General features: G+C 27.3%; 1 protein-coding gene across 7 annotated transcripts; it reads left to right on the top strand.

Annotated features, from left to right (window-relative positions):
• The first annotated feature begins 4045 nt into the window (after nucleotides 1-4045).
• On the top strand, nucleotides 4046-24030 carry LOC132938366 (JNK-interacting protein 3). Of its 7 annotated transcripts, XM_061005158.1 has the most exons (26): nucleotides 4046-4678; nucleotides 5632-5752; nucleotides 9093-9282; nucleotides 9354-9510; nucleotides 10026-10219; nucleotides 10293-10387; nucleotides 10529-10564; nucleotides 10732-10770; nucleotides 12004-12021; nucleotides 12105-12219; nucleotides 12333-12477; nucleotides 12624-12805; nucleotides 12999-13193; nucleotides 13594-13831; nucleotides 15540-15725; nucleotides 15802-15979; nucleotides 16141-16371; nucleotides 16466-16579; nucleotides 17450-17609; nucleotides 17671-17890; nucleotides 17968-18139; nucleotides 18672-18785; nucleotides 18874-19038; nucleotides 19659-19790; nucleotides 19874-19993; nucleotides 22527-22662. In XM_061005158.1, the coding sequence occupies exons 1-25, from the start codon at nucleotides 4385-4387 to the stop codon at nucleotides 19957-19959; spliced, it is 3777 nt and encodes a 1258-aa protein (XP_060861141.1). In that variant the 5' UTR covers nucleotides 4046-4384; the 3' UTR covers nucleotides 19960-19993; nucleotides 22527-22662. The 7 variants fall into 7 exon arrangements, with proteins under 7 accessions (XP_060861141.1, XP_060861138.1, XP_060861137.1 ...); XM_061005155.1 differs by lacking the exon at nucleotides 19874-19993 and having other exon boundaries at nucleotides 16469-16579; nucleotides 22527-24030; XM_061005154.1 differs by lacking the exon at nucleotides 19874-19993 and having other exon boundaries at nucleotides 22527-24030.
• The last annotated feature ends 619 nt before the right edge of the window (nucleotides 24031-24649 follow it).

The following is a 24649-nucleotide window of genomic DNA, read 5'->3' as shown; positions in this document are numbered from 1 at the left end:
CTATTTATTTATAAGTATAAGTATTGCATTAAATCATCACCATGATGGCATGATATTATAATAATATATTACCTATAATTTGGTTTCTCTCAGAGTCTCAGCTGTTATACGGATCTGCATCCACCATCCATACACAAATTATTAAAGTATATTAGTATACATGCATAATATCATGGATTTACTCTTTAACCTATTCACGCAAGAAATATGCAACACTGAACTGTATAATACTATATACAGTACAGTGATACGCACATACTATAATATTGTTATATTTTATGCCACTGCGTCAGGGGTTTCGGCAGTAAAAATGTTTAGATTTAATACTATCTTTTCTGATAAGAAAGTAGATATAGTTGGTGTATTCAGGAGATCAAAAAAAATCCTTATAGTTTTCGAAAGCACAGACAAAAACAAAAGAAAAATTAAGTAAAAACGATTTTTACGGAAAATTGGTTTTCGACCAAATCAATTTTGGTTTTTGGTGTAACTCTGAAATAAATGATCGTATATATACCTACATAAAAATTGTACAGGTTGTAGCATTTGTAGCATTTATCATACACGATAAAATTTTCAAAAAGTGTTGATTTGTTTTGAACTGTTTACGGATATTTTCAGTTTCAAATTTTTTTAGTTTTTTTTTTATGAATGTCAATAAAATTTTATTTGTTTGGCCAAAAAGCGTGAAAATTTAATACAAGGCTCCTGATACATTGTTACAATATCAATTGAAAAATATTAAAAATACATAGTCACAATATTGACATTTATTTTCCAAAGAAATTTTAGAGCCATATTAAAACTTAAAAGTAAGAAAGTTAAAGAACTTCCCAGCTGTATGCACCTAAATTATGTTTCTAGTGAAGATTCTAAGATAGTTAATTGCTTCACAGATCATTTTTCTAGTATATATGTCAATTCAAAATCTGTTTTATCTTTTCCTACTCAATCACATCTTTAAAATAGGTACTACCTCTATATGTCTTGATTTTCCTTTAACTTCATGCTCAATCTCTTTGAATGATATTTTTAATTCTTTAAATTCCATTAACCATAAACTCTCTACTGGCCGTGACTTAATTCCAAATATATTTTTGCAACATTGTAAATTTGTTCTAACTAACACTCTACATTACCTATTTACTCTATCTCTGCCTTCTTGTATTTTTCCTGACTTCTGGGAGTCTCATTCAGTTTCCCATATCCATAAAAGTTTTGACCCTTCTAATATAATTAACTATAATCCTATCTCTTTGCTTTCATTGATTACTAAAATATTCAAAAGATCTTGTTTCTAAACAAATTATTCCAACTCTTAACCCTAAAATACAGTCCGGTCGTTACGTTAAACACGAACACACAGACATCGTGCAGGCTGTTTTCGCTTTGTTATCTCTGAGCACGCTCATTAAATTATTTTTATCATAATCATTATAACATTGTTCCTTTATTTATAACGGTATTATGTTCAGCAAAAACGGTCAGAAATCGGGCCTAGCGTCTCCGAGCACGCCCAAATCCACAAAAAAGAATCTGTCAACTTCGTCATTGTCACCGCATCCAAATGATAAGAAATCCAAAAAGTTTGTTTCACCAAACCGATTCGCTGTTCTGGCATTCGAGGAGGACAACGCAATTGAACTCGACGTCAGAGGTGATGTATCCGATGCAATCGACGAATCCATTATCCCCACTCAACATGACAACTCCAGGGCTCCGCCATTGTATGTCCAAGGCATTAAGAACTTCAAAAACATGTTAATCCGGCTCACTGGTCAAAACGGGTTCACATGTAACTGTAAGACATTACTTCTATTTGATAGTCCGCCCTCAAGGATGTGAAAACTTTAATATAATCGCACAACATTTAATCTCGACGAACTAGGTCACTCTACTAGCCGTGTCATAAATGTCACTAAAAACGGACTTATCATGAACATCTCTGCAGATAAAATCAACATCAAAGAAGCACTCTTTAAAAACACTACTCGCTATCATGCTTCTTTTACTTCCAAATCATGAATAACATAAGAATACTATTTTGGAACTGCAGAGGCGTTACTTGGAAACGTATAGAATTATTACATTTAATAGACACTACCAACACTGATATTATTATTCTAAGTGAAACTCATCTATCGACCAATCAAATTTTCAAACTTCCCAATTTTCATTCGTACCATACAAAAATACCTCAAATAAATGGACTACGACCTCCTGGCGGTATTGTTATACTAATCAAAAATAGATTTATTCATCTCCCTATCCACATTATTACATCGTCAGTTGAAAATACAACAGTCCACGTTGACATATTGAACAAAAAAATACGATTAGTGTCAGTCTATAAACGTCCCAGCACTCCTTTGTCAGTGGAGGATATCAAACTACTTCTAGACATCCCCTTTCAAAATCATCATCGCAGGCGACTTAAACTGTAAGCATCATACTTGGAATAGCCTATATTGTAACCAAGCTGGTATTCTACTTTAAAGGTATATTGATTCTAGATACGACGTAGCTGTGGTAGCTCCATCTTCTCATACACACTATCCAGATAATCCAAACCATCAACCTGACATATTGGATATAGCAATCATAAAAACTGGATCTCTCAATTATCAGCTAACAAATCTTTCTGATGAACTATCATCTGACCACACACCAATTCAACTAGACATCCAGACCAGAGCCTCTCAAACCCTCCCGCCAGGCCCCTCTCAGATAACGAACTGGACTGAATTTCGCTTAGATATGAATTCATCTTCTTTCTTTCCTGATGTGTCTGCTAATGATAAAATTGATTAATCCATCTCCATTCTCACAGATATTCTCACTTCAATCCAGACGAAGCATATTCATTATATTAATACAATCGATTCTAAGAAAACCTATCAAGATTTAAAGAAAGAAATTATTTACAAGAGAAGCCTAAATAAGATCACCACGGTAGCACTTTAGAGATCCTTAAGTTAAGACCACACTGAATCGACAAACAAAACTAGTCCAGGATCTTCTCCACAACTACAGGGACAAAGAATGGACCAACTTTCTGGGATCAATAAGCTTAAACCAAAATTACAAATCCAAACTCTTCAAACTGGGAAAAAAGCTTCTCCACAAAAGCTCTCCTGAATACCCACTCACAGACGGCCGTGATAACAGACACTATGACACAAAAAACAAAGTGGAACTTTTTGCTGACGCAATGATGAATTAGTTGTAGCTTACTAATAATGAAAGAATTTTTGAAATCAGTCCAGTAGTTTTTGAGATTATTCGTTACAAACAAACAAATCTTTCCTCTTTATATAATTATAGTATAGATATATATAAAATAAAAATAGTTAAATAAATAATAATATTAAGTAACCATAGGAAATGCCATCAATGGATGGCTCCTTTCATCAAAATAATTTTACCTGTCATATTTGTTGCTTTTAGCCTATATTCTTACTGTACCTATCTAATAAAAAGATTGTATATTGCTTGTATATAGCTGCGTTGTTTCAACAAAATGGCATGTACATTTATTTGGGGCTTTTGTATTTCCCTTTTGGGGTCCCCTTAAAAAACTGATCCGTGGGCCTTTGGTGTGCCAGGCTGACACTGCCGTCTGGACCATATTATCTTTTGGAATGGAGCATCCTAGTATGGGAACGGTTGTCGATATACAAAATATAAATAGATTGAACATCTATTATAACCGTAGTTCGTATACCTATATAGGTATAGGAGCGAATACTTGTCGTACTTGATATTGTCGCAACTGGCAAGGTTAAAGTCATAGAAAAGTAAGAAGAGTGGTTAAAGTTAACTAATGATTTGTGCAGATTTTTTTTGCCCATTCAATTTTAAAACCTCGATTTACAGTTATAAAAAAAAGTTGCAAAAATCGAGTGGTGCTGATATACTGCGCAATTGTTCCTCATTGCCAAATGTGGTATTCGGCAACACTGTAAGCATCTGTTTATTATTTGCAACGCCATTATCAACGCGTTGTAATCAATTAACCCCGAGTTCATACTACAACAGTGAAACTTACAATATTACTATGTTAGATCAAACTATAATATATTCTGTACTCTCTGTAGTCTGTACTCCGTAGCGTTAAAGTATTTTAACTTCTAAGATTTAGTGATCTTGTATTTTTGTGGCTACTAGCAAGGTGCTTAGTAGTTTTCAAAAGACAATGTTAATGTTTTATACGTTTTAATAAATTTTTATGTGTTTTAATAATGTACATAATATAATATTATCTTTTATAATGTTGATTACCTATGTGTCATCATATGACAATTATTATACTCGTATAAATAATAAATAAATTTTCTCAAATTGTTATTTGGACGTTTTAATTATTTGACAATATTCAGACTAAATGGCTCAAGAAGTAGTGTACGGGACTCAAGACGACACCCATGTCGTTATGTCTGAAAAAGTACAATCACTAGCTGGTAGTATTTATCAAGAATTCGAAAAAATGATATCCAAGTATGATGAAGAAGTTGTGAAAAATTTGATGCCACTAGTAGTTAATGTGTTGGAATGTTTGGATCTTTCCCATACGGAAAATCAAGAACATGAGGTAGAAGTTGAACTACTACGAGAGGACAATGAACAATTAGTTACTCAGTATGAGAGAGAAAAACAACTTAGGAAATCTGCAGAACAGGTATGCGTTAAATTATTACTAGAATATTATAAAAGTGCCCAAATATGTTAAGATTTCATTTAATTTTTTTTCTAGAAGCTAGAGTATTTGAGAGTAATACTTCATTCTGATAGATAATGTTGTATTTATCTATATATAATTAATCACTAATTTATTATACAATGCAAATACAAATTATTTGGCTAAGATTTCATAACAATTGAATGAAAAATGTATAATTGGGTACAGATTTAAATTAACACTATTTAAGATAATGGCAATCTGTGACCTTTTTGAAGGATAGCAAAATAAATCTCTTTTATAATGTTCATAAATGACTAGGCTATTTGATATTGACCAATGTAAAGTTGTAATTTATTAAATTTTTAGTTAACTCAAATATATTCAAATAAGAAATTAAGTTATTTTGTGTGATAATTACACTCATTTTTTGTGCTTAGTTTTTGTTATTCACTTATATTATTCATATAATATAATTTTTATAATGATGTAAACTTTAACCAAATCTTTCAATTTTTGCATAATTTTTATTGGTCTTATTAAATACCTACTACCTTCACTTATAACAGTTATAACATTTTTCAAAGCAAATAAGGAAGATTGATTCTTTAGTTTTAGCTTTAGTTCTATCTGTATTCGTGGTTTTTGCTCAGTGGAGTATGATACGCCTAAATATATGTGCACTCCTTCTTTTCTTGTATAATTATATTTACATAATATCTTTAGTAATTTGTGGCACCTATTTATAACCTTAAGTGGGCATTACTGACTAACACATACTAAGATTTTTAAAATTGATTTTAATGTAAGAAATATAATATAATAAAAAACATGGGTCTGGTAAAATTAATAGGTATGGGATTAATATTCATTTTCACCCACTAAACTAATATGTTTAGGGTATACCTGGCATCTGTAATGTAAAATATTAATTATTAACTCTTTTTTTTTAGAAACTTCTAGAAATGGAAGACTATATTGAAGATGAGAAAAAAGATTATCAAAGTAAAATAGAGAGTTTAGAATCAATTGTTAGAATGTTAGAATTAAAATCAAAAAACTCTTCAGACCATGGTAAGTACCTAACACAAATATTGTTTTAACGTTTTAGAAAGTAATAATTAATAAACTGTAATGTATACTTTGTAATTGGACTTAGAGTATGTGGTTTTATGATAAATAAATGCCTAATATGCCTTAGACAATATGGTCACTATTGTAATATGCAAGACTAATGAAGCTTTCATTCATCTCTCATTTAATGAATCAGTTTACCAAAGTTAACTATCCATTTTATTATTTTTAGTCTTAAATGTTTTATTATCATAAATTACAATATTAATACATTTTTGATCTGTTTGGAAAATTATTTAATGATCTTTATTTTTTTTTATTTTATGGTGTACCTAAGTGAAATTTTAAAATAGGTAATATATATTAGAAGTTAGATGAAACAAAAATAATTTAATTAGCTAAAACAAAATATTTGTTAATAACTTAAATAATATATAATATCTATAAGCAACAATCATGTATACTAGATATTTTCATTAGACTGTGCCACTTTTACAGGACAATTTAGATACATTGTACTCAAATTTGGAGGAGATAGATGTATTAATACCAATTATTTACTATAATATGTGTATATTTGTATAGACTTAAATTTTTGTATTTCCGAATAATTTTTATTTTAAGGTAAATCACAATATTTGGATATTAACATATTTTACCAGACATAAACTTTTTCACTAGTATACTTTATACGCACTGCAACCTGTGTATGCTAGATAAAATAAAATATTAATTTTTTTTTTTTAAATTTAAATTTTGATATCTTATGAGGACATGCTACCCGTATGTTTGTCTCTGTCTTATAAATGCACAACATAGCCAAAAACTATTTGCGCATAACAACTCTACTATTTCTGTTTTTATAGTAGAATTACCAAAATTCTACAACGCATATGAAGAACTTTATCTGTAACGTAGCATTTTAATTTTTTTGATAATTAAATGAAAAAAACCTCATGTTCTCAAATTGAAAACTTTAATTGTATTTATGTTATTCAAATAATAAAACACTACGACACAGATAAAGTTCTTCCCTATGTGTTGTGGAATTTTGGTAACTTTACTATAAACACAGAAAGAGTATAGTTGTCTTGCGCAAAACAGATTTTGCTATATTGTACATTTGTAAGACGGAAAACACACATGCAGGTGTGATGTCCTGTTAAAGCATTTTGGCAGACATTTTACTAACTTTTTAAGACTCCTTGAACCTTGTGTAGTATTCTTATATATTGGCCACAACACGTTAAATGGCAAAAGGCTAAGGGGCCGGAGTGGCGCAGTGGTCACATAGTCATCGGTTTGATTCATAACAAAGTGCAACAAATTTGTATAGTTCTACGCGATCACCATTTTTTTGTGGTGTCCGATTGTGTCATCCGGTTTCCAACTAGGTCTCACTCCACTGGGAGTGAAGACAGCACATGTACCCTCTTAGAGAAGGGGGGTAGTATCATGCATTTAGTGATATATACATAGATAAATAGACCACATGATCTCCCTAGTACCCACTTGTGGTAAGCATTGACAAAGACCTTAAGGTCGTATTAATGAACAAATACAGAAAAAAAAAATGTTATCCAAAAAATAAAAACGCTACCTCTTAGACAAAGTTCTTCCTTATGCGTTACGGAATTTTTGTAATTTTACTATAAATATAGAGGGAGTAAAATTGTATATTTATAAGACAAAGACAACACGTCCTCTTAAGAGCTTTTAATTTTTTTATATGTGGTTCTAAAATAAAAAAGTTTGAAAGCACTTGTTTCGAGGCAGTGGTTTGCAATAGGCCACATCCAGTCTTAAGAGATGAAATAACTGGACCGTCAAAAATAATTTTTTAGTCGTGTTTTTTGATCATAATAGTGTATAAGTATTTGACCTATTTTTATGATATATTTGGATGTATTTTGGCTGCACGTACATATGTATCCAAAATTATATTTTTAAAGAATACAATATATCGTTCAAGATTAACTAATCTCCATCTTGAAAATACTCTGTGAATTATTAAATTGTTCTCCAAGAGTACCAAATTTTAAAAAACTGGCTAATATTATATATTTATATTATATTAAATAATTAACTTAAAACAGTTTAAACTGTTTTTAACAAAAATAAATACATTAATTATTAATTAATATTTACATTTTTTTCTGGCTCTTGAACATTTTTTTTCAAATCTATCTGGACCACCATAAAATTTAATTGCCGATCCCTGGTTTTAAGTATTATAAATTAAATAATATAAAACTTACTAAATTGGTAAACTATAACAGGAATTTTATAAAAAAAAATAGTTTGGGAGGTATTTCTTTTTTCCTCACTAAGTTTGCTTATGTCCTATAAGTTTCTTATGATAATCTTAAAGGCATTTAGTTATTAATCTAGGGTTGACGGTATTAAATTATGAAACGGTATACCGTATTATCAAAAACTTATACTGGAAAACTGAAAAACACTGAAATGTTGAGGAAGTAAACAATTTTTAAGGCGCCCGATGCCGATGCCATTTTGTCCTCAAAAATACACTGCGGGAATAACAATACCGCCTTGTAGAATCAACCAAATTTCATAATTTTTTTTTTAATTGCTATACAGAAATATTCTACAGCCCACATTGATTTCTGTCTTTCGATATTTTACTCCCAAACTTTATAATATATCTAAAACAATACAAGATAAAAAGCATTTTTTTACAAATTTTTTAATACCAATATTTGAAATAAAATACAAAATCAGAGATCGATGGGTCTGTAGGAAGTCTTCTTCTTTCAGATAAAAAAAATAGTCATCAAAATCCGACAATTCTACAAAGCTTGAGAGTAATTCCCATAAAGTAATTTTTTTCGATATAATACACCTTATCCACCCCCTCCCCCCCTAAATAGATATCGGGTAGTAGATTAATGGAAAAATCTTAAAATTGAGGTGGAAATTAAAATATATAATTTAATTTTCAAATTGTATAGAATTGTGGAAAATTTGAAAAACTGGCACCGAGACTCTTAAATAACTATATATTATATTTATAATATAGAATGTACAACAGATATTCAAACTTATTTTAGCGATAACCGGTATACAAAAAAAACCATCATCCCACAGTAATATGGTTTTCCAGTATGCCGTGGAAAAAACAATCAACCCTATATTAAACTAAACTAAATTAACCTTAACTGAAATAAATAATAATATTTTAATTTACAATTTAAGTATAGTACCAGCTATGATATGACTATTATAGTATAATGTATAAAATATATTCTATGTTTCATATACCTAAGTTATGAATAAAATATTGAAAGTAATATAAATAGTTATATATTTCTGATATTAGTTTATAGATTGGAAGAAAAAGAACAAGATATGAAACAAGAATACACAAAATTGCATGAACGATACACAGAATTAATTAAAACACACATGGATAACATAGAACGTACAAAAATTTTAATGGGTTCTGGTGACCGAATGGATAATCCTAGAAGTATGCGTATGCCTTTTATGAGCATGGCCCATATGAATCGGTATAATCAATACTTCTACAAATAATATTTAATTTACAATATCATTCTAATGTCATTATTTTGTTATTTAGATCTTCTGGACCAGTTTCATTTGGGTTTAGTTCCCTTGAAAGTCCTTCTACACTAAAATCTATTGATGGATCCAATGAATATCCATTAGTTATATCCAATTCTCCTCCAGGAAGTATGCATTCCAATTCTAGTCTGAAAAACGAATTACAAAACCAAGTAAGTAATACATACTTATTATGGTTTATTAGTTGAATGATAAATTATATTTCAGGTATACATTTTTAATTTATGGTATTGTAGCCAATGAAAATTATAATTTTATTAAACTGTCAAAACATTTATTTTACTGTTAACGCATAATTAATAGGATACATCATGCATGTATAATATAGAGACTTTTAGTGGCTAGTATCTACTACTGGCAATGTCCCTGAATCATCTCTTCAGTGAAAAGCCGAGTTTTGGTACAACATGTTTATCATTGGTGGGTGGTGCATAGGTAACCAATACACCTTACAGTTGCGTATACATGCTAGACAGTAATATAATGTAATAAAATTAAAATTAGGAATAGTGTCCTTCTATATCAAAATTAGTTGTGGCATTTAAGGAGAGGAGAAGCCTCTACTCAAATGGGAAGAGTTAAGGTTTAAAGAAAGATTAATGACTGTTTGAAGTTTTATAATTTATTTAACCACAAAATACTTAATTATTTTACAAAATCATTGTAGGATCTAGAAACTTCTGAGGCAGAATCACGTTTACGAGTTGATCAAATATCTGAACGAGGTTGGTCTGAAACTTTAAATTCGATAAGCAAAGCTGATGACAGTAGCCCTGACGAAGTTCCAGAAATAGTAGAAGAGATAGAAGCAACTCCCAAAAATGCTGTAATGTCACTTAGTGGGCGTAGTCATACACAACGGTAATATTGAGTAACATTAAATTAAAATATTTTAACAAAAATTAATTTCAATCATTTAATTTAAATTTTATAGAGAACAGAGACCTGCCACTAATGTTTTGTATCAAGAATTCAGCTTCCAAGACCATGAAGTGCAAATAGATTCAGAAGAAGTACCAGAAATTACTGGTAGTTATTATATTTATTGAATTGTTTTAGTTATCATCCTTTAATTTATTTTAATTAAGTTACAAATTTATTTTTTCATTTTTCCAATTTATTTATAAATATATATTTTATTATTTTACAATATAGTTGTATGTGTTTCAGGAAATTGGGTACATCCTGGAGATTATGCTTCATCTGGTATGAAATATTATCGTTATTGTTCTATGCTTTGATTAAATGAAAAACTTAATTTTATGGCCTTTTTAGTTCTGCTTTCTTTAAAATTATATTTTGTTAAAAACGCACAGCATTTATTGTTATTATTTTTTTGCATGTTCTTTTTTGCATAATTTTTCCATCGACAGTCAGCAGTGAGACTGAACCAGAAACTCCACTCTCGATAGGTATGACATCTCTTCTAGTTTCTTTTTACTTAACTTGTAATTCATCTATTAAATATTCTTGTGTGTCGAAAACCAAAAAAAAATTTAAAAATTCATATTAATTTAAATGATTTAACCAGTTTTTGTCTACTTAATAAATGGCTTTAATTGCATGTTCTATCATTTTACAATAAATTATTTGTTGTATAAATTTTATAACATTTTACATTTTTTAATTTCGTTTATGGTCACACAGCTCTGTCTCTGAGAGCTGTACGACCATTCAAGTTATTATAACTATTGTAGGATTATAAGTAAATGATGAGTTCCATGTACGAAAACTACCATGGCATGGATCCATTATAATATGGAATTATAGAAACAATATTGATCAATGCTGTATTTGAGAAGATAAAAAACGTTTTATTTAATTCTGAATTTTATATGACCATAGAGAAATAATTTTTGTATTTTATTACACTGAATATTATTAAACTAATAATACAAATTAGTTAATTAATACTATTTTGGAAACTAAATGACCTAAGAGTGTGTGTTCAACTATTTTGTTTATTTTTATAAAAACAATTTAGAAACTTTTTTAATTTGAAATGCAATCAGCAACCTGTTTATATATTTTTAATAAATCATATTTTTGGTCTAAAACAATTTTACAATTTATTGATATTTTAGTTGTTTAACCAAATATTTTAAAACTGATAGAGTTTTGATACTTTTCTTTATTTGTGTCAAAATCTATTTATGCTTATAGTTATCATAAAAATAATATTCAAACCTCCAATAGTGCTATATGAAAAATTAGAACATATTCAAGTCTTAGAAACAAAAATATAGGATAATAGGTACAAAATATTATTGTTTTTTATAGCACCTATTTTATATTAAATTTATTAAAATTTATAGCTTTGAAATTTAGCTTAAGATTTGGCTATTTGCATATTAATTTATTGTTTTACTTTAAATAATTGCCTTTATTATTTAGCTTTCTTGCATGTATTCAATCAAAAATTGTTATTATATTTTTGGAAAAAAATATAATATTCATTATTAGGGGATGATAAAATAAAATAATGCATTAAAATTATGGAAGATTAATACTATTAAAGTTCTTTGTATATAAAACTTTTATTTAAAATAACAAATTATATTTAACTAAATATAACTTGTTTCGTATGTTTTTGCTGCTGTAACTCAAACCATATGCTCTTGTGTCCGTCTGAAACCATAAAACAGTTAATGATAACTTTTTCGGTAAGACTAACATCTAACTAACAATTTCTTAATGTTATATTTTATTTTATATTAACTATTTATTTTACTGTAATAATTTAAAGGTATGGGAAAGGAAGTTGAAAATCTCATTAAAGAAAATACCGAACTATTGGCCACAAAAAATGCTCTCAACATTGTTAAAGATGATCTTATTATTAAAGTTGATGAACTTACAAGGTATTTTTTTAACATTATTTGAAAAGTTATTTGTACTGTTGTTATTCACAATTCCTTTCTAAGGTTTCAAAAATATGTTAACAATTGTTTTTATTTAATTTGAATTAAATTAGCGAGCAACATATTTTGCGTGAAGAGTTGAAAGCTTTGCAAACACTAAATGTTCGTTTGGCTCAAAAAGCATCTGAAGTTGAGGAAGAATTTAAAAAAACAAAGCAAGAATTAGAACAGCTCAAATTGAACAAATCTGATTCTGATGTAACTAATTAAATATTATTAATTATTAATTAACTTTTCAACTAATATAAAAACATAATTTAATATAATATACATTTTTTAATTAGCATTGGTATTAATAAATATTGTTTTATAATTTATAATGAAATATTTAAATACAATTACAGGAAGAAAAATCATATGCAGAACGTAAGAGATTTACTCGTGTTGAAATGGCTAGAGTCATTTTAGAACGAAATAAATTCAAAGAACAACTAATGGATTTAGAAGAATCACTTCGTTGGCAAGAAACTGTACGGGCCATTCGATTGGAGCCAAACGAGAAAAAAAAACAGGGTGTGTGGAGACTGTAAGTGATTAATTATTTGGTTTCTGAATGGTGTAAAGAGAGTGCTTCATTATCTATCCCACAAAAACCAAATCAATCAAATAAAATATGAATTTGCACGAATAACTTGATTTTGGTATAATGCAGTAGCTTTGTATATTATACTATTTGATATTTATTTCATCACTTTATCAAAATAAAATATTTCTTACAGTTTTAGCAACTTATTTGGAACCAGTGTCAAACCAATCGATACTGGACTTGGAAGTGGAAATAGCGGAGGAGGCGTAGTTGCGCGTCCAAGATCAATTCATTACGATCCATCATCACATCAAGTTGGCCCCCCTAGCATAATGAAAAGACGTAGCATGATAGAAGGAGGAAGATATAGTCGATATGAAGACGACATGTGAGTATTTTATTATTTAGTTTGTATTTCTCGAGGACTAATCTTTTGCATGGCTAATGGGTTTACTAACAAAACATAAAATACATTTATATTGAGTTAAAAATAATGTCTATGCTCATTGCTGAGAGTTAAAACATTTATGTATTTTTCCTTTAAAACTTTCGGGATAATGATCATTATTTTATTTATTCAATAATATTGGTTAATATTCGGTTACAGATTGGAATATTATTTTTATAATTCTATTCAAACAATATCTCGGCATAAACATTTGAACTTTATCATATAATATATGTAAAAATATCCACACATCCAAAAAGAAATTTGATTAGGTTGGTCCTAGAGAAATTTTATGTACAACTTTCTATTATTTTAATCAACTTTGTTTAATTATATTTAGCTTTAATGACAAATCTAAGCGTCCTGATCGACGTGTGCATTTTGGTAGAATACGTACTCATATTCCTAGAGAAGAAAGCTGGTTACAAGCTTATGGTTGGAGTATGCCAGCTGATCCTTCAAATGGAAGGCCCCTTTTAAGTATGCCACAGCAATCTAATAGCCCAAGTACGAACTACCCAGTTCCAGTTCTAGTAAATTGTTGCTCACCACTTGCTGATACTGAACCTGGAATGAAGGTAAATATTAATTTAATTTGATCTTATGAAGTATAAAGAGTCTTAATACAATATAAGTATTATTATACTAATATTATTTATCTTGTTTTTTAAATGACTGAATGTTATGTACCCAAAAGTAACGCTTTACTCTAACAACATTACTTTGTCACTCATTCTATATTTTCATTGGTCTTTTTCCTTATAACAATAATGTAATAAAAATAGCATTTTATACTTAATTCCTTGAGTATAGCGTGTAAATGTTTTGAAAATTGCGAGTTAAAAAAAAATAATAATACTAAAACTATAATTTTTATTATGCAGGTATTGGGTTTACAAATAAATATTATATTATTTATAATATAATATAATTTATATATATATATATATATATATTATATGATTTAAGTCATAATTTAGTTTTCATGGTTTAAACCACATGTTTACTTATACCGCAAATAACAAAAAAAGTAAATTAAATAAAATGTATTTAATTTTTATTTGTAACATTAAGGTAACATAGTTACTTTTTAAAAATAACTTACCCAACTCTGTTGAATAGCAATGATTATTTTTTTGAATAAATCCAAGCCATGTCCTAGTTCTAAGTTCTTCGATTTTCTTCAACAATATCTTGTTCGATGGGAAAAGTGAATCCCGTTTGTGCCTTCAGGAGGTCAAATTTTAAAATTCTCAATAGTTTTCAAAAGTGCCGGGAAAAATTACATAAAAATTAAGGAAAAACGGGAATTTTTACACAAAATCGTTTTTGATGTAACTCTAAAACAAATGAACGAATATACATGAAATTTTCACTGGTGGTTTATGTTTGCATTTTCTATACACTATAAAATTTTCAAAATATTTTGATTTGTTTTGAATTGTTTAAAAACATTTTCAGTTTTAAATTTTATTAGTCTTTTTCTATGAATGTCAAGAAAACTTTGTTTGTTGGGTAAAAAGCTTGAAAATTTAATACAAGGCTCCTATTATATTGTTACAATGACATTAGAAAAATATTAAAAATCCTTAGTCACCGTTATTATTTATAAGCATTTAAAGTTCAAATAGGTTGACAAAATACGGAAAAATCACAAAAATTAGCAAATTATTTTGAGTTGAAAATTCATAAAAATTGTTCTTTTTAAATTCTAAGGTTTCAAAATGTAATACAAAATTATTCATAAGTTTGTCTACCTTTTAGCAAAAAAAAATGTCGACATGCAAATCAAATTAAAATGTTATGAGCGTTTGGAGTTCATTTTTTTACAATATTGGATATTCACTCGATTCCTCATGTAGCGGTTTTGTTATTTTTTTGTTATTCAAAAACGAATAATTGTAGGTACATGAAAATTGTATTGAATGTTTATATTTTCATTCTCTATGCACTATAAAATTTAAAATAAATTAATTTGTTTTGAACTGTTTACGGACATTGTCAGTTTTCAATTTTTTTAGTTTTATTTTCTATAAATATCAATAAAATTTTATTTGTTGGGTAATAAAGCGTGAAAACTTAATGCAAGGCTCCTGATTTATTTTACAGCAGAGTGACACCCACCTGCCCACCTTTTTTAAAATTGTATTTCAATTAAAAATTGAATGTTATGGTTGTTTGGTAGCCAACCAAAACCATGAACTAAAAACAGTATTTAGTTTATGCAAGACATTTCAAGAATTTTTTTAATTATATTATTATTTTGAATATTTTTGTTTATTTCAGATGTGGTGCGCTACAGGAGTTAATCTTAGTGGTGGTGTTACTAAAGATGGCGGGGAAATTGTTGGAGCCAGTGTATTTTACAATAATAATAATAATAATATGGAAGAACCCATTAGTAAAAACACAGAACTTGGTGATACAATTGATGATAGCTTGGAAATGAAAAAATTAGATGAAGAGTTAAAAGTAATATTTTGTTTCAGTAGTATACACCTAATTACAATGTATTTCTAAAATTAATTTATTAATTTGTTTCTTTTAGGAAAATAGTAGATCAAATGTTGAATCAGAACTAGTGCTATCGTCCCTTATTTGGATATGTACTACAACTAATAATAATACTAAAGTAGTCATTATTGATGCTAATAAGCCTGATATTGTGTTAGAGACATTTCATATTTCTTGTCAAGCTCATATTGGTTGTATTGCTTCAGTACCAGGTAAATATAATCTATAAACTGTATATTTTTATAGTATGAAAAATATAATATTATACTGTATATTTGCCTATGTATATGGCTAAGTCCCTTCCTAAATCTTGTAAACACAACTTTATGTAATCATAACATTGACAATAAATGTGTTTTACAATATTTTATAGGGGCTTTAGAAAATGATTATATGGATAATGATGTTATAAATTGTGAGCCTGAGCAAACTGAAGAGGTTACAGAAGAGGACAAGCAATTACCAAAAGATAAGAAACCTGATGTTGAAATCGGAAAAATTATGTTTGTTAGTTGTGCAGCTGGCAGTGAAGAAACTTATTTAGATGATAATCATAAAGCAGATGAACTATTAAGTGACACAAACTCTGATAAGGTTGATGATGGTAAGTATCTATTATTTCTATGATGGCTTTTATTTTTTAATGCCTGAATTTGCTGCTTGTTGTGTTTGTGCTATTGTTTGTATTTTGCTCTTAGAAGATAGCATATCAGATTCTATTCAACCAGATAGTTATAGCTGTGAAATTTCAAGAAGACCTAGCCTATTGAAAGAAGGTATCATAAAGGATGGAATATCTGATCCTCTGAATGGTAATTTATTTCTTAACAAAATTTTCAATTTTGCATATTTACTATTTATAGAAAATATATATTATTTTTGGGTCATGAATAATAATAATTTTATAATCGAAGTAATTTAAACTATTTTTAAAATTACTACTAAATAGCCCATTTTGAATCATTTTAATCAAAAAATAATAATATGATTGGAGTCATTAGAAAAAAAAGTATAATTAGTTAGTAACAATGAATTTAAATTATGGTTTGCACAATTCTCAAACAAAAATAATAGCTATTTAAGTCATTTAGAAACACATTATCTTCTCTTAACTCCTAAAGTATGTTGAAATGTATTTTATTTTTGTCGCTGATTGTAAATGTATTTCAAACTGTGTAATACTCAAATTTACCTATATTTAAAATTTTCATTTCTATACTCTTGTACGTTGGCAGTTGTATTATTGAAATTGTACTTAAATATTTATAATTTATATGAATTCCAACTAAATGTTTTAAGTTGTTTCATTATGTTTTTTTTACTTAATAATAAATAAATGCTATAATGATAAATTAAATTTAATGTATTGTCCATATGGTTAAGGCTTTGCGAGCTTTATACTAATTGGTGTTTGTAAAAGTTAATAGTAGATATAATATAATTTAAGCACTGGTGTGGTTGTGTTTCAATTTATTTTTGTTTAGATGTCTTTATTTATAGTATTAACTGTTAATTGATTTTTAGCTCCGAGTTGTAATTTATTTATTTGAGTATATACATGTTTAGGTAATATTATGTTGTACCAAGAATTATTCCTGTAACTATTTTGAGTTAATATTTTTATGTACTATTATTTATTATTTTAATTTGATTTAATTATTTATATTATCCATCTATTTCAGAAAACGGAATAGCCAAAGAAGATCTAGATAAAATGTCAAGTGTCTTACCTACTGTTTGGTTAGGATTTGAAAATGGTTGTATATTTGTACACTCTGCTAAATCACAGTGGAGGCGATGTTTACACTCGGTAAAATTAAAAGACGCTGTGTTGAGTATCATGTAAGGACATTTTATTTGTATTGAAATTAGTATATTTTATTTAATGATGTTTTATTTTTAGTTACGTTGATGGTCGTGTTTTGTGCGCTTTGGCTAACGGAACAGTAGTTGTATTTCGGCGTGATGATGACGGTAGATGGGATTTAAGCAAATATCATAGTGTGACATTAGGGCCACCTCAAAATGCAGCTCGATGCCTAGTATCTGTTAATAGCAAACGTGTTTGGTGTGGCTATAAAAACAAAGTGCACATTATTCATCCACGTTCATTAGTTGTTATTGTATGTATAATAATAAATTGGCAAAAATGGCATAAAATGTAGGAAATTATATATTTAATTATGTATAAATAATTTAGCATACATTAGAAGCACATCCTCATAAAGAAAGCAAAGTACGCACCATGGTTTGGGTAGGAGACGGCGTTTGGGTATCAATTCGACTTGACTCAACAATAAGACTTTATCATGCATATAATTATAACCATTTACAAGATGTTGATGTACAACCATTTATTATCAAAATGCTAGGTAAATCTAGTTTCATAGTTAATTATGAGGACGTTACACCGACATTTGTTGTCTCCGTTTTACGAGTGCGTAACATAGCAAATTGTACGCTTAGCAGATCACGTTTAGCTCGGTTAGTTTAAAAATTATAGTGCATTGACCTCTTATAAAATTTAAAGGTAAGATTATTATCTAGGCAAGGTCATAGGCTTTTTATTATATTTTAGTTTTAAAGAGAGGTATGAGTATTTTTAGATGTAGAGTCAATTTACAATTTTTAAATACTCAAAATTCACTTTAAAATTAAAATATAATAAAAAGCCTATGGTATAGTCTAGATAATATAATCTTACCTTTAAATTCTATAAGAGGTCTATTCACTCTAATTTTTAAACCAACTGAGCTAAATGTGATCTGCTGATTGTACAATTTGCTACGTTACGCAGAGACATGCTATGTAAGACAGAGACAACAAATTTCGGTGTTACGTCCTCTTAACAAAATAATTTTTTTTTTAACCGAATTAATTATGATAAAAAATTACCATCAACAGGATCTGATAAACCGCAACTATCGTGTATTAGGATTACAGCAATGTTAGTTGCTTCTAACAGGCTATGGATTGGCACTGGAATTGGTGTAGTTATATCAGTTCCTCTTTTAGATAGTAAGATATATTTATTTGCTTAATATTACTAACTTGACTGAAGTTATTTAATTTTTCTCCTAATATGTATTTTTTTTTTAATGTTTAGAAGGTCTATTAGGTTTTCCAATTAATAAAGAAGTGAAAGTATACTCAGAACCAAAGACTCAAGAGATAACACCAAGTAGTTTCACGCCATATTGCTCAATGGCTCATGCTCAACTGTCTGTACATGGATTTAGAGATTCAGTAAAGTTTTTTGTGTCTGTACCAGGTAAATGATATATTATAAACAAATTTATGAAATTTAAAAATGCCTGATATTTATTTTAAAATTATTCTGTGTAAATTGTTCAAAATTTAAATATACATATGAATAAATAGTGGTAAAAATTTTTTATTCATAGACCTTACTAGAATTTTATGATGTTGCTGATTGATTACTTAATTGTTTTATGATTATTTATGGAAATTGAAATTGATTTGTCATTTTAGTCTTTAAATTTATCATATTATTACATTTTAATTTAAAAAAATGAAAAAACCATCACGTGCTACTCGATATTTTTCCTCTATAAGGAAAATCTATGAAACATATATGTTTTTGTTAATAAGTTACCATGACAACGAAAACCTTACGAAAAATTTGACAGAAATTAAAAAGTTGTATCTAGCCTAAAAACATATATATGTTAATAAATGTAAAAAAAATAACTCAGATCCCGTTGCTTCCCATACAATTTTAATAAATGTATTCAGTGTCAAATAACTTATGTTAATAAAACAATTTAAATAAATTCAATATGTTAAAAAACTTCAGTTGCAGTTAACTTTTTCTAAAAGAATAATCAATTATGAACAAACGTATAATGACCAAATATATTTTTATTATAGGATCTGGAGGTTTTTCAGCTGCTTCTGCCATTCAACAAGATGACCCAATTGTTGAAAGTGTACCCGATGCTGAACATTTGACATCCACATTGATTATAGCTGGTGGTGAAGGTTATATTGATTTTAGATCTGGTAAATACATTATTGATAATAATTTTCTATTTAAAATAAAAAGATTTGTAGGAACGAAAATATTTAAAATGTTTTGTCTGTAGCCGATGGGGAAGAAACGAATGATGCAACTTGCCATTTGCTCGCTTGGTCCATGTTGTCTAGAATTATTCAACAGGACAATTGCTAAAAAGTTATAGAAATTTCCCTCAAATATTAAAATGGTATTTATAATTATCGGTTTAGCTTTGATTTTCTCTTTTGATACTGATGTGGTTCAACTTCTTGACTTCTGTCTTAAAATATTGTCATATTTTTATTAGCACTAATAGTTATAAATAGCATTAAATAATTTTAATCTGTTATGCCTTATCCAAACACACCATTGTTTGTTTGGAAATACAACTTAATGTGCTGAATATTTTAAAAGAATTTTACCTAAACTATGTTTAATCTAGCAATTAAAAACGTTTACTGTAAATTATCTAAAGTACCATTTACATCAATTTCCCATATAGAGAGTTTTTAAGTAACTATTTAACACATTAATTGCCATGTGACTGTCAGCGTTCACTCAATATGTATTATTGGCACGTCAACCATATTTTTCAGTGTCATTCCAAATTTATTTATACAATTGTATTTGAAAAAAAAAAATATGTTTATTACACATCAAACAATTTTTAATGATTCCTGCTATGCCACCGCTCTTTTTTTAGTTAGTACATTGTGTAGCACCATGGATAAATTAATAATATAAAACCATATTAATTTACTATCACCGGCGGTCATGTGATGTGGTAGTTAGTAATGATCAACTATAGGCACCGGTAGTCATAAACATGTACAATTTGAGAATTACAGATGACTGCCGGCAATCACATGGTAGTCAACGTGTTGAGCACATTTGTTGTGCTGGAAATAAATATACATCATTATTCTATTAATAGCTACTTCATATAGGTTCACGCAACCGTACGAAATTAACAATATTGTAGTTAATTTGTATTGCTGATTATGTGGTTACATCATAAGAATGGTTAGTTATTAGTTTAACTTATGGAAAACAAATACTCATACTAAAATTAAACCATTTTATCATCTATAGAATAAAAATATAAATTAAAATATGTAACCTATACTGACTGTACTTATGAAACAATAATAAACAATAATTAATAATGCATCTTTATATATAGAAAATATGAGAAAAACAAAAGATTTTTTTAATTATATTTATAATTGACTAACTTTTTTCTATTTTGTTTTTAATTATTATTTATTTACTCAATTACACATATTATGTGTGTTCACCGTCTGTAGTATTTGCTGTCACTTAATTTAATTCATACTTAGATTTACTTAAAAGCTAAATGTAAACTAAATATAAATAGATTGATTTCATATGTATATAATTTATATGGAATAAAACATATTTGTTGCCTGTATCCTTTAAAAAATGACATGGAATTTGGAAAAAAAATGCCTCCATTAGTACATATGAAATCAATCTATTTATATTTAGTTTACATTTAGCTTTTATTATTTAAAAATATTTAATTCCAAGTTAATATTATACATTTTTAGTTTGTATTTAGCTCTCAAGTCCTCAACTTGTTAGATTATATACAAAACATGAATTAAATATTGATATTTTAAAATTTAAATGATTACTCAATTTTTTTAATTCAGAATATTGCATAAAAAGTACTGGTTTTGTTAAACAAATATAACTAGGAACTATAATTAATTAGAGTTAAGACAAAGAATGAATTTAAATCACATGTAAATATAGTCTACATGTGGAAAATATATTCTACTAAAAATATTAAATATTATTAAATAATAATTGTTTTTAAAATTTATTTAAAAAGACCTAGAAAATTTCTCTATCATAAAGTATATTTAAAGTATATAGCCGTAGTATACTCGTCTTTGAGTAGGTCACACTAATGTGTTAAATTTGAATTCAATGATGTATCAGTAAATTTACTAAACAATTCTGTGCAGTGGTGATCTGTCAGTCTATACAGGCTATATTATGTCAATTTTGTCAAAATCTGGTTTTTCAGATATAACCCGTTTATTTGTCACATTTTTTTTCGTTTGTTCTGAAAAATACTATATAGTTTTTGAATACGGAATTTTAAATGGTACACAAAAATTGTATTGAATATAATTTTATATTTAAAAAAAAAATTGAATTGTTACTTTAATCATATATTTTATGTATATATTGTTTGAATGAACTAAGTGTAAATATACAGATCACAATTCTTTTTCAATAAACTACCTAATGTTTATTTAATGGCATGTGAAAATTGTTTTAAAAGCTTAATAACCAAATGTTGCAACAAGAGGCAATAAAGCACTTCTGATATACACTCTATATTATACAGTTTGATTCTATAGAACATCCATTATCCTCTTATACAGCATAATGAGTTTGTTAAGTGAGTCATCCAGTAAACTTATACAGTGTATTTAAATAATAGTATATTAATATAATATGATAATCTGTGTATCGTGTATGTTATATTGTTATTACCTGATTGTAATATTGATAATATTGTTTGAAAATAACCTTTATTCCTACAAAATGTTTATTATATGTAAATCACCGACTAAGATCCATTTTAGCCCGTGATGAAAATCAACGACAATACTGAATAAATTGTGATTTTTTAAAAATGTGTTTACAATTAAAAATATATTTTTTATTTACAATAGTTTATTTATATTTATTATGGTTTTTAGACGAACAAGGAGATGGTGACTACTTTGACCGGACGGAAAAAAATCAATTATTTCTCTGGGGAGTTCATACAGAAGCTAAAAGCAAAGCAAGATTGAATGTCGATTTACTAAATAATACAATTTAGTATGATAGGATTTTTTCTTCTTATATTTTGTTCATATAAGTGCCATTTTTCAATATTATATATTTGATGTTTTAACTGAATTGAATCCAATCATATAGCCGATTCTTCCTCTATATCATTTTATTACTAACTATTGCTTTTGTTACCTTATTTATTATTCCCATCTGTTATATTATTATTTACATTATGTTATATTGTGCTGTGATTTATAACTCATTTAGTACATTTTTGAGGTTTTTTTTATAACTAACTGTTGTTTGTTGATTTTTTTTATTGGACAATTTATAATTAATTTTTTTTAATATATTTTAGACTTAACTAATTATTATTTATATAAACATTTTTTACATTATTGTATAAAACATTTTAGTCAAATCAAGCATATAAATAAAATATAATTAATATATGTCTTAAACAATTTTATTTTAACCAAAATTAATTATTTTAGTTAATTATTATTATACATATTATATAAATATTAAGTATAGAATTATAAAAAAATCTAAACTGTATTCTTTGTAAATTATTTTAAATTTGTACGTAAACTTTTTAATATTCGCTATATTGTGTAATTATTGTTTGATATACTTAGTGGTCTATTATTCATTTAAGTAAAAATATTTTTTTTTGTCTTTTTAATTTTGTTTGTTATTAAGTTTTAAATACGTTATTTTTATTTAAAAAAAATAAAATATGTGTTTTGGATAATATTATGATATTAATATTAAACCTATAAGATACCAACATTTTAGTTTTTACTATTTATTGTATTTTTATAATCTATTATACCTAATGCTAGTTGCTAGATCTAAAAACGTTTTATCTGTGTAATAGTTGAAAATATGATGAAACAACTAACATACTTACCAACATCACAGTATTGTGGTAGGTAGTAGTCAGTAGATACTGTACTAAATTAAATGTCATAATATATTAGCTAAATATAAATAAAAATATATTTCAATTCTACTGGCATTCAAAAATATTGTGGCTGCTTTTAATATTTGCAACTTTTATATAAATCAAACTTACAATATCCAACGATATTTTCATAAATTAAGTATAAAAGAACAGTATCAGAAGTCTAAAAATAAAATTAAATACATATATTATGATAAATGTCATCTATTTTTGTTCAATAATTTGTCGTTTTTCGGATACAACCGCAGACTAACATATTGTAATCAAAGGAGCACGCGGTCCATGGTACCTATTTACGAAATTAATTTAATTAAAATTGTACCTAAATATTGATAATACATAATTAAATATTGAATTTTATAAAAATAAGAACCATTAATGTCCAATTAAAAATATATATATACACTATATACTATGTATTATTGACATTTGTAAAATGATGTAAGATTTATGAGGAACCTTGTGTTAACATTTTTTATTTGACCAAAACATAACAATTTTTATCGACATTTACTCCTATTACTCCTAACCTAATTTTCCAACAGAAACCACCCTCAAATTTGAGAGTTGAAGAATTGAAATTGTTTCGTTTGCAACGAATGGTGATAACAGATACAAAAATATTTTTAAAAAAAAATCCATTGTTATAGCAATACATTTATTGCTCTGCTCATAATCGAATATATGTCTTTGTAGTGGATGTGTTATATTTGAATATTAATCATGATTTGAATTCAATAATAAATCATTCCAAACAAAAACAATTTTGAGCGGAGACTGTTGTGTCATCCTAGCATTATACTTGTATAAATAATCAAATTTAAAAATCAAAAATAACTCATGGCTTTAAATAGCGTAACTATTAGGTAAACTCTTTGTTTGTTAAAGGAATAAATTAATGTGAGGAAACTTTTATGAATTTCTAACTGAAAATAATTTGCTGATTTTCGGGATTTTGATGTATTTTTGCAAAATTTAAAATTTAAATGCATATAAAAAATAATCATGCATTATATGTATCTTTAATATTTTTCTAATGCTATCAAATAATTTATGAGGAACCTTGCATTAAATTGT

The sequence above is a fragment of the Metopolophium dirhodum genome, chromosome 2 (assembly GCF_019925205.1).
Source record: "Metopolophium dirhodum isolate CAU chromosome 2, ASM1992520v1, whole genome shotgun sequence".
In the NCBI taxonomy this organism is placed as follows: Eukaryota; Metazoa; Arthropoda; class Insecta; order Hemiptera; family Aphididae; genus Metopolophium; species Metopolophium dirhodum.
The sequence above is the reverse complement of the archived record's forward strand: the minus strand, read 5'-3'. Positions and strand labels throughout refer to the sequence as shown.